This window comes from Hypomesus transpacificus, chromosome 6, assembly GCF_021917145.1.
Source record: "Hypomesus transpacificus isolate Combined female chromosome 6, fHypTra1, whole genome shotgun sequence".
NCBI lineage: Eukaryota > Metazoa > Chordata > Actinopteri > Osmeriformes > Osmeridae > Hypomesus > Hypomesus transpacificus.
The window spans coordinates 9,866,536-9,881,977 of record NC_061065.1 but is presented as its reverse complement, the minus strand read 5'-3'; the positions used below and the strand labels follow the sequence as shown (position 1 = coordinate 9,881,977).

The 15,442-nt window shown below is 47.3% G+C and overlaps 1 protein-coding gene across 3 annotated transcripts; it reads right to left on the bottom strand.

Annotated features, from left to right (window-relative positions):
* Positions 1-609: 609 nt before the first annotated feature.
* On the bottom strand, positions 610-14,868 carry rnf144ab (ring finger protein 144ab). 3 transcript variants are annotated; one of them, XM_047021966.1, is made up of 8 exons: positions 14,582-14,868; positions 6,118-6,274; positions 5,042-5,146; positions 4,848-4,908; positions 4,001-4,211; positions 3,589-3,739; positions 3,233-3,322; positions 610-2,532 (listed from the first exon to the last, which is right to left on the bottom strand). In XM_047021966.1, the coding sequence occupies exons 1-8, from the start codon at positions 14,617-14,619 to the stop codon at positions 2,401-2,403; spliced, it is 945 nt and encodes a 314-aa protein (XP_046877922.1). In that variant the 5' UTR covers positions 14,620-14,868; the 3' UTR covers positions 610-2,400. The 3 variants fall into 3 exon arrangements, with proteins under 3 accessions (XP_046877922.1, XP_046877923.1, XP_046877924.1); XM_047021967.1 differs by lacking the exon at positions 14,582-14,868 and adding an exon at positions 12,435-12,725; XM_047021968.1 differs by lacking the exons at positions 6,118-6,274; positions 14,582-14,868 and adding an exon at positions 5,266-5,438.
* Between the last annotated feature and the right edge of the window lie 574 nt (positions 14,869-15,442).

The following is a 15,442-nucleotide window of genomic DNA, read 5'->3' as shown; positions in this document are numbered from 1 at the left end:
CTCACTGTCAGTTAGTGATGTCATGGGGCCTCTCCACTCACTGTCAGTTAGTGATGTCATGGAGCCTCTCCACTCACTGTCAGTTAGTGATGTCATGGAGCCTCTTCACTCACTGTCAGTTAGTGATGTCATGGAGCCTCTTCACTCACTGTCAGTTAGTGATGTCATGGAGCCTCTCCACTCACTGTCAGTTAGTGATGTCATGGGGCCTCTCCACTCACTGTCAGTTAGTGATGTCATGGAGCCTCTCCACTCACTGTCAGTTAGTGATGTCATGGAGACTCTCCACTCACTGTCAGTTAGTGATGTCATGGAGCCTCTCCACTCACTGTCAGTTAGTGATGTCATGGGGCCTCTCCACTCACTGTCAGTTAGTGATGTCATGGAGACTCTCCACTCACTGTCAGTTAGTGATGTCATGGAGCCTCTCCACTCACTGTCAGTTAGTGATGTCATGGGGCCTCTCCACTCACTGTCAGTTAGTGATGTCATGGAGACTCTCCACTCACTGTCAGTTAGTGATGTCATGGAGCCTCTCCACTCACTGTCAGTTAGTGATGTCATGGAACCTTCAGATTTAAAATAAAGAAATAAATCAAAGTAACCGGAACAACCAAAATGTGCTTCTTTATTCACAATATATGTGGATTTACAAACACAAGTACAATATGTAAACATCTGAATAGGAACCAAACTACAAACGCTACAATAGCATAAATGTTTTTACAGTTTGAATACAATTATTTCATGAGTGCAATAGAAATATAAAAAAACAACAAATGTCAACTAATACATGTACATGTTTTTTCATAAAAGGTTCATTTTGGCTACATTTGGCTTCAAATAAATGTACAACAATGTAATGCCTGTAATGCTAGTACCCCCCCCCCCCTCCAATGTATGTACACCATTGCCATGCTGACAGAACTTCACCCAAATAAAGCTACTGTTGATATTGGTAAGTAAATAGATACCAAAATAGAAAACAATAGCTAAGACTGAAATGCATTGTAAAAAGCTAGTGAGAAAATAGAATGCTACCGTACACTGCTCTTGAACTTGTGATGTCACACTGAGTGCAACACTATGCATTTACGTTTGGAATTGCAATACATCAAATAACATCATTTTGGTAAAAACTAAAACATGAGTGTAAGACTCATATCAAAGTTGATTTTTAAAAGGCATTTTATGGCAACTTGGCTGTTTCAAATCAAAAGCGATATTTAAGGTGAGGATATGCTAAACTCAGTGTGGGTAAAGGGATTCAGAAAACCAGAGGACAGACTGAACTTGCTGTTAGGTAGGTGCTAGAGTTGGCTACATCCTGACTGCTGAAACTTAGCTGGGGAACCAGACACACGTGCAAGCTCATGTTTGATTTGCTCTGGTAGATGGCAGTGGGGTGTGGCAATTTCCCCGCTCAACAGATTTCCCTTCGACCAGAATCTGTCTGGGCCAATCACACGTTGATCTGACATGGGGCAGGTTGATGTTGTCAGTACAGAAGAGCCTGGTGACATTTCACTGCTCTGACTGGTTGTATCTGTCCAATTCGATCCTATTTCATCCACAGACATGTTGGTCTGCGCCTGGGATATCGCCCCTTGAAAATGAACTGAGAAGTTCCAGACTAATACGCCTTTGTAGATTAGTCTGGAGATGCCAAGCTAGCTAAATGTCAGCATTAAGGAACCAATTCAAACACTGATTCTTAAATGACCAAAGGGATTTTTGTCAGTGGTTTTAGATATAAATGATAGTTACTTTTCAGTACAGTATGTCCCTTACCACTACGTATAGAGTTGACTACACAGCATCATTTGATATGAAGACCTTTTCGTAAACATTTTAACTTGACTGAATTTACAAAAAAATCCAGGGGATTTGAATCCTCATCTAAATTTGAATGGAAGATTTCCAGGAGGTTTCTCTGCACTGAGCCTCAGTGAGGTTTTCTGGAAGCTCATAAATACTGTTCTCCAAGTGACGGGATCATAGGTTCATCCATATGTACCTGACTCTTCAACAGACCTCAGCTGGTCGGCTGTAGCCGTTAATAAATATAAGCACGTTCTATATGCAGTGAGACGAGTTAGTGTCGAGACACGTGTACAAGACCAAATCACACAACAACAACTCTGGAACCTCCACATGAACCTCCTTCCGTCCAGCTCCCTCTCAGTCTGGGACAGGCGGCTGGACCTACACCCACTGTCCAGTTCAGAGTCCAGGTCAGACCAGCCGTGGTCAGTCCAGTCCCTGTAACCAGCACTGCTCAACCCTGGCTGCGGTCCCACAGACCTGTCTGCCTGACCCCACAACCCATGGGGGACCAGCTGACCTGGTCCACTGTCCACAACCGGACCTTGCCGACTGTTGCCGGGGCGATGGTGAAGGTTAGGTGGGCAGAGGGTCGTCGTCGCCCTTGCTGCATTTGCACTTGCAGCACAGGACAAAGGGTGTGGCCAGGAGGAGAAAGGGAGAGGCCACCAACAGGAGCAGACCGAAGCCAGCAAATATACCTACCACCTGGAGGGAGGACGAAGAGGGAAGGGAGAGAGAGAGAGGTAGAGAGACAGGGAGAGCAAAGGAGAGGGAGGGAGACAGCGAGAGTGTGAAGAGAAGGAGGGGAGCAGCATATCCTTAGCATACATCCAGTCCTGTATTTCACTGTTTATTAAAAGACAACAAACAAGTTCTTCTTTTCACTATTTCACTCAAGCAGCATACTGACGAGTCACTGGGCAGTACGATCACCAAGCACACACCACAACAGTGACTTCAGTGTGGTGCAGTTATCCCTTTGACAGGCTCGGCTGCATGCATGATCCACTAGGGGGCAGTAGATGCCTGTTCATCCATCTCAGGTCATGCTGTTGGGCTGACAGTGGGTGCAGCTGACTGGTCTAGCAGGGCTGTGGTCTGTGAGAGATTGGTTACCCTTCACTGCCCTTTAGTGGTACTAGGCATGCATGACTAAAGCACAGCAGCCCAACAGAAGGGATGAAGCCAGCTATGCTGTGTTGAGGTAAACAGGCCTGTGCTTCTCTATGCAAACCCCTCAGACACACAGATGAGGGTGAGACTGCAGCCTCTAGGAAACCTCTCTTTCAGAACTTAATCAAGGGGTCTGTTCTCAAAGGAGCCACAATTCCGCATAGTGTTTTGGACGTGGTTTTGGTGGGATGGTTTGTGACCTGCTTCCCTAAGTGGCTGGTGTGACATGTACCTGTGCCCGGTGCCAGATGACAGAGGCCCTGGAGTGGCCCAGCTTGTTCCTGCATGGGCCTTTGTCATAATGGATGAGCAAGAAGTCATCCTGGGGTAGGGGGTGTAGAGGAAAGGGAAGAGAGAGGGGAAGGGGTGGGGTGAGGGAGATGTAGAAGGGTGGATGGGGTGGAAGGGGGGGGGGGACGGGGGGGGGGGGGGGACACACAGATTGGACGGTGAAAACCAGCTCAAACCAAAGAATAAAGAGACAAAGAAACATATACATCGTGTACTAACCATCAACTGGGTGGGGCATTACAACATGTATGAGGTGGCATGTGTGTGTTGGGCTAGCAGCTGAACGTGCCGACTCACATCCAGAGACTCCAGGCAGTACCAGCAGAAGGCGTGCTTGCAGTTCTTACACATCATCTGGGCGCAGCCCTCGTCTCTCTCAATGTACACCTTGCACTTGGGACAGCGCTTGATGGGGGCGTCGTCCCCCTCCTCGCTCTTGTAGATGGAGCTGCAGGGGGAGGAGACAGTGAGGTAGGGGCGGGGCTCAGGGTGGAACTACTTAGACCAGGGTTCTCCAATCCTGGTCCTCGAGGGCCGCCGTTTCAAATGAATGGGGTTGCTTTCAAGCTCTGTGGAAGCCAGGTAATGACCGTTCATTGGAATCAAGTGTGCGGGAGCAGCGAATTGCATGTTTGTGTCCAAGTGTCAAATGTCCGATGGGAGCGCCTGTGTGTGCAGCGTGTCCAGGCCCGTCCCAGGTGTGTGGTACCTGGTCTCCCCTGGCAGGAAGCTGCTGATGGGCATGGTCTCCTGGCAGGACTGGCCCCGGTGCCAGATGGCCCGGCACGCCCGGCAGAACTCCAGGCTGCAGGCGGGGCACTGGACCAGCTGGGGCAGAGGTAGCCCCGCCTCCGAGAGCTGGCACACTGCCTGGCAGGACGAGGACGGGCACCAGGTCCGGAACGGGTCCAGCAACACCTCTGAAGGGAACACACAGGAAGCAGAGTTCACTAGCTGACACAACCACACGTGTCCCAGTGGCAGGGCGGGTCTTGCGGGTGATGGAAGAGCAACGCTGTGTTTCTGTCACAGTCAAGTACATGGCTCTGCAGAGTTGTCAACACCTGTGCAATAGCATAGGCTTTCCATGATTGGTGGCTGATTTGTGGGTTTTCTGGATTAAAGAAATGTCACGGGTTCAGGATGCTATGGTGCCGTCCTGGTTTGATTCAGTCCTATTACTATTGGAGCTCTTCTATAGGCAGACAAAAACGTGCACATACTCACAATAACAACTGCAAGGAGGAGGGGGGGGGGGCAACCATTAAGGATATATTCATTCAGTTTATTCATGAGCCAGATGTCTTGGGCTTAGTTAGTTCTGAAGATGTTGCCAATTAAATCCAACACAAATCCAATTAGGAGTGAATTTGATTAAAATGAAGCAAACGCTCCCAGCCTGTATTTCCCTCATCACTCAGTCTATTTAGAGGAGAGAGGTTGAGGTTGGCCCGGGAAGGGCCCAGGGCTGCTGGGTAACAACACAGGGCCCATGTTCTCAGTGGGACCGCCTGACTGGCACGGTCATGGGCACGGTGGTGCTAATGCTCACTCACCTCTCTCAAACTGGAGCCTCTTGTACCTCTGCATGCTCTCTGCTGCCACCATGCACTCAATCTGCAGAGAGGAGAGGGAGGGAAAGGAGAGAGAGACAGGGATAGGACAAAGAAGACACACATATGGGTTAACTCTTTAATCCGACTTCAGACCGATTCTGACCTCAATCAGGCTTAAAGCAACAGTGCAGTACCTCGTTCTCCTGCAGGTGCCCACTTTCAGGACAGGCAGAGTCTGGACAGCTAATGGCTGACTCCAGGCCCTCTTTGATGAGAAGTTCCACATACTGCTTCAGGCACTGCAGAGAGACCAAAGCATGGCTCAAACAGGCTTTTGATCCGTTTGTGAGATTTGACTAGGGGTTTGACTATGTGACACAATACCCAAGATTCTTAGGGTCTCGTGTGGAGGACCCACCCTGCTCCTTGAGTGATGTCACTTTCCCCTTCCAGAACCCAGGCAGACTTGACATCATGCAGGACAGGACTGCTGCCACACTATCGCTTTAAGGAGGGGGAACCGAGTGACATCATCAGTCTTTAATCTGCAGCCTCGTTGTCTCCCCGTCAGGCTTCTCCACCCCCCTGCCACCCCCCTTACACCCCCCTGCCACCCCCCTGCCACCCCCCTTCCTCCTCCCTGCCACCCCCCTTCCTCCTCCCTGCCACCCCCCTTCCACCCCCCTGCCACCCCCCTTCCTCCTCCCTGCCACCCCCCTTCCACCCCCCTGCCACCCCCCTTCCTCCTCCCTGCCACCCCCCTTCCTCCTCCCTGCCACCCCCCTTCCACCCCCCTGCCACCCCCCTTCCTCCTCCCTGCCACCCCCTTCCTCCTCCCTGCCACCCCCCTTCCTCCTCCCTGCCACCCCCCTTCCTCCTCTCTGAGATGGGGAGTGTTCTCCCTGACAGCTTGCCTTGTTCTCCATCAGAGCGCTCTCTCCTGCACCGCTGCTCTCAATCACCCCCTCATGCCGAGGCTTCCTTCAGTCAGCAACACTCTTGTGCTGAGAAGGGCAGAAGGCTGCTATTGAGCGAGCTAGAGATCGCTCTCTGTGTACCACTTCACTTGCTAGAGAATGGCCTTTTATAGCGCTAGATAGAAAACAAGAGAACTATACATGCTGTTAGGTTGTTCATCGGACGTTTACTCTAGCGCTTAGCAGCACGATTAACATCCAAACACCATGAAAGATCAGTGGATGTAGAACATCTTGGCGCTGTGTGAACCCTTTAGGCACGCTCACCTGTGCGTGTGTGTGTGTGTACTGACCAGGGTGCAGAAGACGCATTGGCATTGGTGGATGGTGGTCATCTGCTCCAGAGGGAACTCTCCAAGGCACAGCTTGCAGGACATGAGGGGGTCCAGAGCCAGGTCCCAGGTGGGCCCGTACCCAGACGATGATGTCATGACCTCGACCACGGGCGACCTGGAACACATAAGGCTTGGATGGTCAAGCAGTGAGCAGGATTGCTGACAAAATATACTTTTCCAAGAGAAATGGGTAGATTTCCTACATTTCTTCTGAAGCGTCATGTGTTTTATACTCGGTGTTAAATGATAGTTTCCAGTGGTTTTCAGTCTAACAGTCACACCCACGTCATCCACAGCTGCTAGGGATGAAACTCAGCAAAGGGTTTCCATCCAAGTACTGACGCAGACCTGAGCTCTCTCTCTCTCTCTCTCTCTTTCCCTCTCTCCCTCTCCCTCTCTCTCTCCATCTCAAGTGTTAACAACGACATGCTCCTAAATACCGCCAGCCTGTCCTGACAGCAGTTAAGTGCTGCTAGGCAACCTGGCCTCCGTGTGACATTTGCGGTCAGCCTTTCCTTCAGACTCGGAGAGGGATGCGATTGGACAGGTCTCATGGGCAGGAAGCGTGTGAGGAACAACAACTGAGTAGTGTGACTACATGGGAGCTAAGACCAAAGGCTGGAGGCGAGTCCAGTCACTTAGAACAGCGTAGAGAACGCGGTTTGTTGGTTAGGCTTCATTAAAAGGATTCATAGTGGGGGGTGCTGCTGGAGAGTTTCACCCACAGAAGGCTTCTACTTGATCCAGGATGTGCTGGAGTCTGCTCAGAGGAGGCCTCAGTGCTACTCCTCCTGTCTGGGGGCTTCTGCCACAGGGCCTCCTGGGTCATGTGTGGCTGTTTGTGTGAATGTCCCAATATAACACAAGTTATATCACAGCAGGACCCACCTCATCCTTCAGTCTAAGATTAGGACAAAGAGAGTTAGAGTGCGCGGCAGTCGGAAAACCTATAAATGGTAGCCTGAAGAAGGTCACACACGCCTACGCACGTTCTCCGGCAGCCTGGATTTCACAACCTCCTCTCCTAACTGAGAAGAGACAGAAGATGCGGCGTGGGTTGGCTCTCCCTCCGGGCTAGACGGCATCATCCTCATACCGTCTCCTCTACAGAGGCGTCACAGCAGGACGGAACAGGTCGGGGATCCATGTGCTACTCAAATACTCCACATGCTATTTTGAATCCTTTCAGGGGCTGATCTCGGTTCAATTATTCTCATCTGGCACATTGGAACCACTGGGCTGTTGTCATAGAAATGGAAGCCCCCTCCAAGCGCCCATTACACCATTTTCAAAATGGTATAATTAGATTTTGACCCGGCTTTGCCTTACAATGAAATAGTGACTGATTATACCCAACACCAGGTGACATTACTGTAGCAATAATAGAACAGGATATTATTTTGCGAGGGGAGACTAGCGTACATTATGTTCCGCCGGTTTCAACTCAACATCCAAGCCTATTCATCATCATCTCCATTACATGTAGGAGGAATGCCGCTGTTTACAAATAGCCTAGAGGTTTCTTGATTTGCACCCCAAATACATAATCTACTCCTGAAGAGCCGTTATTAAGCTTGCAGAGAAAACCAGTATGATTTTTTATCTTGTAACAACAGTATGGTCAGTTGGCTTGGAGGTTAGTAGGTTGCAGGCTGCAGGCAACAAATTTACTAAATGGCACATTCAGGCAAAAGAAGAATAGGTAGCTATATACTGACTGCTCAGCTAGGAAACACTAAGATGCAGGCTAAAGTGCAGGCTGAGAACCAGGCTAAGATGCAGGCTAAGATGCAGGCTAAGATGCAGGCTAAGATCCAGGCTAAGATGCAGGCTAAGATGCAGGCTAAACGTCACAACCTATAGCAGAAGTTCTTCCATGAACTAGTAATTGGCTAGCGAGTAGCTAGTCACCCACATGCCATGTTCCGCATGCCAACACACACTATGTTCTGGGGAGAAGATGGATGTCTATCTCTTCAGTCTCCTAACCAGAACCATGGAAGGAGACAAGACAGGAAAAGAAGAAGAAATGACCAATCTGAAATGGAGTTGAAGATGGCTGCGCAGCCATCAGATAAGTCAGATAAGAGGCCCCAGCACACTGACATGGGGGAGGCGGCCAGGCGGGATAAGCATGCAACGCTCGTATGGCAACCACTGAGGCATGTTCAGTCAACCGGAACAAACGCTTCCACTAAATAAATAAATGTATTAAATTGAACTATTTGATGTTTAATTATACCTACAGCAAAACCACGCCTTCACCCAAATCATTCTGCTGGATAAATGATCAAGGGAACGGGGGACCTGCCGTACGAATCGAACATTTATCCAGATGCTAATGTTAGCGCATCCAGGCTGTAAAAACATTTCACGGAAGTCCACAAGGATTTATTGCCATTGCTCAATCTTCCTAATTCCCATGACTATGCTGATGTGATGAGCTACTTCCTGGCTGTGCCACTGTGCCAGTTTACAGTATGGTGACACACGACCACACTGGTCATTCATCTGGACCATCTTCTGCAACGAGCAGAAGATGGTCAACAACGTGCATATAGTATAATGGTGTGGCCTAACTTAACTTCAGAGAATTAAATGTATGCACCATAATGTCACTTTACGCTAAGCTCGAATCCGTAGCTGAATTTCTGCCATTGGTAAAAGGCATCTCTCCTCAGCTCAGCACCTGCTCTACAGCATGCCTCTCATGTCCCGCTCCATCTCCGTCAAACACACTTCTGAAGCTGGATTTAGAGGAGGACAGATTTTTCGTTTGCCACAGGGCACAATAAAGCTATAATTATATAATGTACCATCCAAACCTTACATAATCCATCTAGGTTAACGCCAAATGAGATCTCTTTTTCATACTACAATGTGGCACACTTGTGTGTGTGTCTCTCGTTGCGATGGATAGTGGGCTTTGCCTGGAGAATCAGCTGACCCCCTACATTGTCTACGACGGTTTTCATACTTTCAAAGAAATGATCAAGGCAAATTTGAACAAATGAAAAAAATACAACAAAAAACGGAATTTAGGGATGCAGCAGAACTACCCATAAATGCCTATAAGGCAAAGGAAATATCTCAAATCCTTCAAGCACCACATCGTAAAGTTCTTTGATTTCCCCAGTAAGACTCAACAGAGAGGACTGTCAAAAAAGTGAAATGTAGGTCTGCTCAATTAACGAGGTGCAGTGGGGCCTATAATTAGATATCAGCTCATGACCAGAGCTTCCAGGCTGGAGAGGACAAACAGGAGAGGTATCACAGACCTACTGGACAATGAGAGACGAATGGGTTGTTCTATAGGGAGACCGCACTAAACCAATTAACACATAAGATTGCAAATCTGGCCCAGATTCTGAAGAAAAAGCGAGAATAATGTTACAAAAGAGGGAAAATGTGCTTCCTAATTACTAGGCTGGGCAGGGAAAGAGAAAAAAGAAAAGAAAGTGCCAGTCTGATAACCAGAGTCTGACCTACAGTAGACAGCTCTAACAGGCAGACCCAAATCCCAAGAGAAAGAGAGAGAGAGAGAGCTCTCTGAAAAGCCAACCAGAAGAAGAGGCTTGATAACACAAACAATCCCTCTGGGACCAAGTGAAGGTTGTCCGGTGGATCCAGTGTTGTGCCAAAGCTACACAGCAACAATTGATGATCTCCCATAAGGCCTTGCCTCAGTTACTGAAGATCTACAGCTGAACGTGCTGCAAACAGGCCCTTTCACTGCGCCGGAGAACATTTTGATTTATGAAAAGGGATTTTTCATCTCTTGGGGGTTTATGGCAGACTCACTCTCTTCTTCGGCCGCCTGTGACCTGAAAGCCCGGGCCAGTGAGTCCACTGCTCTGCTGGCTGAATCACTGAACACTGCAGGCAGGGGAGACAGTCCCTCCTCCTTGTCCTACTCAATTGAGTGAAAAGTTCACCCAAAGTTCACCGTGAGCAGAATGCCAGGGTCTTGTGCTGCATACAGTAACAGACACCCTTCTCAACAGTCTTTCATACGTAACTGAACAGAAGCGCTGGGGGATTTCACTTGATAAGGCCAATGGTGGTTAGAAGACGGCCAGCAGGCCGGAAAACTAAAAGAGCAGTTGTAGCTGTGTGGGTCTGTGGCCAATTCTCAGCTAAAGGACACAGGTGAACTGGAATGCAGTGTTGCGTAATACAGTTGATGACTGCCTCCCTAGGCCCAGTATAGACACGCTGGGTAGACCTGTCTGGACCGGGGGGGGGAACTGCACGTCAAAGAGGGAGATGGAGGGTAGGAGAAAAAGGGAAGGGAATAAGGGAAGAGGCCAAGTAAAAGGCTAGTTGGGGAATGTGAGAACAAAATTGAAATAAAAACATGAAAAAGGGAGTGAACGTAAGGGAATGATCCTTAAAGGAAGCTGGTAGGAAAAGGGAAGGGGTGCAGCAGTTTAGACATGGGAAGTGTGTGTCATGTAGACAAAGAGCAAGTCAGTTAGCAGAGAGGAGAGGCAGAGAGAGGAGAGGAAGTGAAGAGGGAGGAGTTACAGAAGAGAAACAGGGAAGATCTCTGTAGACAAAATAGTTCCAAATCCTCTGCGGTCCCTCAGTTTCTTTAAGACATTCCTGAACAAACATGTCTTCCTGCTCATCAAATCATGTCTTCCCCTCCCTTGATGCTGTTTATAATCAAATGAAATGATGAGCTTGCTACAGTCTGGCAAGTTTCCACTGGTCATTATTTCCTTCCCTCAGACTCCAGCCTTGCCCCAAACATGGGCCCTGGCCCGATAGAACAGAGCCCAATTGATTTACCGATTTATTGTTATTGTTATAAAAGTCTAAGTAATAAATGGGGAACTGCAGAATATCGTCCGACATGTCAACAGACGTTTTTTCCCCTCCAGGATGGGTCGGGCTTTACCACAGAAGGCACTGCATCTCTGAGCCAAGTCAAAGCAGTGACAGCAGCCCCTGAGAAAGCAACAGCGTTTCCTGTTGCTGGCACGGACATGTGTGGCACCCCACAGACCCCTCCTCCTGCTGAACACTGAAGGGCCTTTCACACTGGCAGGACACTGGCATGCAGAGCAGAGACAGCACGGAATGTCAAACAGAGAGGGAGAGAGAGAGAGAGAGAGAGAGAGAGAGAGAGAGAGTGAGAGAGAGAGAGAGAGAGAGAGAGAGAGAGAGAGAGAGAGAGTGAGAGAGTGAGAGAGTGAGAGAGTGAGAGAGAGAGAGAGAGAGAGAGAGAGTGAGAGAGAGAGAGGAACTTAGAGAGGGAGAGAAACAGAGAAATACACGGTTCAGGGTTGACGATCGATAAACAGCCTTTTGACACCCATTTATCTGGGATGAGCGTCAAACGAGTGAAATCGTTTCTCTCCCTAATGGCAATACCATTCATATAAATAATAACACAACCAATAACCACCACGTGTATTGTGCTAAGCTAAATTCAGGCAGTTCATCTGACTGCCAGTTCATCTGAATTACATGATCCACTTTGCTGCCTGCAAACACTTAAGTGATTAGATAACTGGAGGGATGAAGGGATTTGTGATCAGTCATAATCCATAATGCTCTGTGCCTTCTGATATAATAGTTCATCTTCCTAAGAGCCTAATTGGAATGGTGGTTGGCTGGCAGGAGGGGTCATGTAGTGATGACCTAGGGTGAATCTGTCTCAGGTACAGGAACACAATGATCTGCTGATGTTGACAAACTAGAGCACCACAGACAAAAGAGCGCCCATTCATCCAGTTCCAACACTGATGTTGCAATCACAATAAAAACAACTTTGTTTCATGTGGGAGAATGACGGAGAACAGTAAACTTTCCCTGCTGATCCATAAAGCCTGTACTTAGTATGTGCAAGAGGAGGTCCACACAAAGCTGCCTCAAAGTCAGCTTGACATAAGCACATGAATTGAACAGCTCAAGCTTGGGTTGGACTTTCACATTCTGCTATTTCAGTCACTGCATTGCAGTCACAAACACCTTTAAGTAGCTTAAACAACTGACTGGGTTAGTAGTTCACACTGAGCTACAAGACCATCATGACAGCACCACATTCCATCCTCAGGTGAAGAAGAAAAAACTGGCAGAAATATGGAAGCAAATAAGTTGCTTCTTCTAGGTAGTGAGAACAAATAGTCTACACAAGAAATACAGAAGCAAGAGACACCAAAACACTATTGGTGTTATACTTTTATCAACTTCCTTCCACATTCACCATTAAATAACACATTCAAACAAAACTTTCATTTATGATTCAAAAGTTGATGGCTACTCACCCCTGAACCACCATTTTTGCACCCGATGTTAGACAATAGTAAAATACAAACACTTCAAATTGCTGAGTTAGAACTCCCAATGTAGCATGGAGATGGGGCAGCTAGATGAGCTGTGACCTGTTCCCAGCTAACAACAGCTATCACAGCGTTAACACCTTCAGCAGAAGTGGTGGTAACCACACACAGCCAAGTGGTTACAGGCTAACTGATCCTGCTTAGGTCCGGGCTGGACTGTTTATCCACCTCGTCCCTAAAGAGAGCTGCTGCCACAGACAGGGTCCTTAGCGTGCGCGCGCGTGCGTGTATGGGTTGGGTCGACTGGGAGCAGGGCTGGCAGGCACAGTGTGTTCCATTTTCAGGGAGCCCTCTCTCTCCCATGAAAGAGACATTCTTCAGGCCCTCTCTTTTTCAGATCCAGCTGCACTGCCCTGTCTGTCTGCCCTCTGTCTGTCAGTGTGTCTGTCTGTCTTTCAGCCTGTCTGTCTGCCAGGCTGTCGGTTTCTCTGCATGCCTGCTTGTCTGTCTCGTTATCTACCGTACCTGACTGTCTCTCTGCTGGCCCACTGTTTCCTACATCTCAGCCTGTCTCTTAGTCTGAGGTCATGAATGCATTAACTGGGTTAATGGGTTTATAACAAGTTAATGGGTTACCTCGTTATAAAGACTAAGGGAGAGGGGACCACCAGTGATTAAGAGAATGAAGAGGATCTCTTCATCCAAAACTGTACAGCTAATACTTCAATCTAGAATGATCCTGTACACGCAAACACTGTGTTCATTTTGTGTACAACAGGGTTACATTTTACATTTACATTTAGTATTTAGCAGACGCTCTTATCCAGAGCGACTTACAGTAAGTACAGGGAAATTCCCCCCGAGGCAAGTTGGGTGAAGTGCCTTGCCCAAGGACACAACTTCATTTGGCACGGCGGGGAATCGATCCGGTAACCTTCTGATTACTAGGCCGACTCTCTCACCGCTCAGCCATCTGACCCCGATATTGACCCCGGGTTCAGCAACTCATACACAGGGTACAATCTAGGTCTAGGTCTTTGCTGCTTCAGAAACAATAACCCCCTCCAAAGAAACAATCCCCCATCAAAGTCTTGGTGGTCGTACCAGTCTTGTATGCCACCTCACTGGACCAAAGAGGCTTTACTGTGTCTCCACATCTCTCAGCTTACTAAAGTGTCTGGGCACTGGAGGGCAGGGCACCAGATGAATAGGCAGACTTATCAAGAATCCAACCCAGGGACTATGAGCCAAGTGTTTGCCCATAAAACTAATGTGCCAAAAAGGGGCACTGAACCGAGGAATGGCTACCTCCGGATGTTACATGTAATGAGGTTCTGACAAATATGCAGTAGCAGTCCTGACTTGAATATAGTGTTTCAGAGTACGAACAATCATGCATTTTAACAAGAAACTATAAAGACAACCACAGCCCAACCCTCTAAGCCTAAACAGATATTTTCAACATGAATCATCGCCTACACAGGCTCTGCTAGGCCAGGCTATACACAAGCATCTGGTTAATCGTTACCATAGTGGATGATGACTGGTTTTCATAACCTATTTAAACTCCTGAAGAAGTAGGTATAGGAATAAAATACACTAATCATCCAACAATAATCTACATTACCTTCTACCGACAATAGACTGCCTTTAAGACTATTAAACCATTGGTTTGAAAACTCAATGCAGCTAATTATTTTGCTATGACATTGCTAATACTGTACTCTGCGCTGACGCAAGTAAACAACGATGTTATTGAAGATCAGCCGGACAAGCTCTGCTAGTGATGGAGGTGTCCAACGAGTATCCCCAGGATTAGGCTTTTTGAATCGGATTAGACTAGTTGCCATGCTGGGAGTTGACAAGTGTATACGTACCTTTATTCAAACAACACTGACATTTGTAAAGTCATTTTCATGTGAAAAACTACAATTCGAAAGCGGCAAGGAAAGAACATTTGCTGAAACCGTGCAACATATTCCACACAGTATTTTAAGCAGGGTTTCCAACACCAGGAAACTCCGGTTTCACCGCAGACAGACGGACTGTAAACATTTCAGATCTGCGTTAATAAAACATTTCAACATCGCATTTTACAACACTGTAATTACAAAGAGCATCTTAAGCCTTACCGTGGATTCAGGCCGTGCTTGTACATTGTCTTCAGCATTCGTTTTCCCAGTGTTCTTCCTTTCAAACGGTCATTTCCATTTATCAAGATAGGCTACTTTACCTGGTTTGACACTGGATATCAGTCTCTCCCTGTCCTTAGAAAGTAAAACGACAGTCCAGCGTAGATGCTCATAAGCTTATCAAAATCAGCTGTGTTTAGTGTGACTTGCTGGAAAGACGCCATTTACGTGCTTACAGAACTGAGACTCAGTAGGTGAGATGCGGTTGATTTTCTTTTCTCAGTTCAGCGCTTTTATGAGCGCCTTCTGGTGGACAGTCGACACCTTCTGCCCGTAGAAACGTCGTTGAAACATTTGAAACCACATAATAATACTGCCACCTGCAGGCTCACGTTGCACATTTTAAAAGACGACCGTCATTCATCAGATGAATGCTAGAGCAGTGCAAACAACGCTACACTGTCTGCACTTTCTTGGATCATATGCAACTATACACGTCATTACATAATATGTTTTAAATGTTCTTTTGAGAATAAAATAATGGGTTTATGAGATTTGTAAATCATGGTATTCCGTTTTTTATTTTTTAATGTCCCAACTTTTTGGGAACTGGGGTTGTATATGTTATTGTAAAACATTACAATTTACCTATCTGCACCCATCTAAAATCACTTTACCATATTTATAATAAATGTATTAAAGTTCAGCAATAATATCTTGGCTGTTTCTCCTTGTTCTTGAATTTTCATCCCATCCTATGTTTGGTTCAAAATTGGTCAGTCTTTCTGTAACCTAAAAAGTTTAGACTAAAGACAGGACTTGTTCGGTGAAGGTGCTGTATCAGTTTGTGCTGGGTAGCAA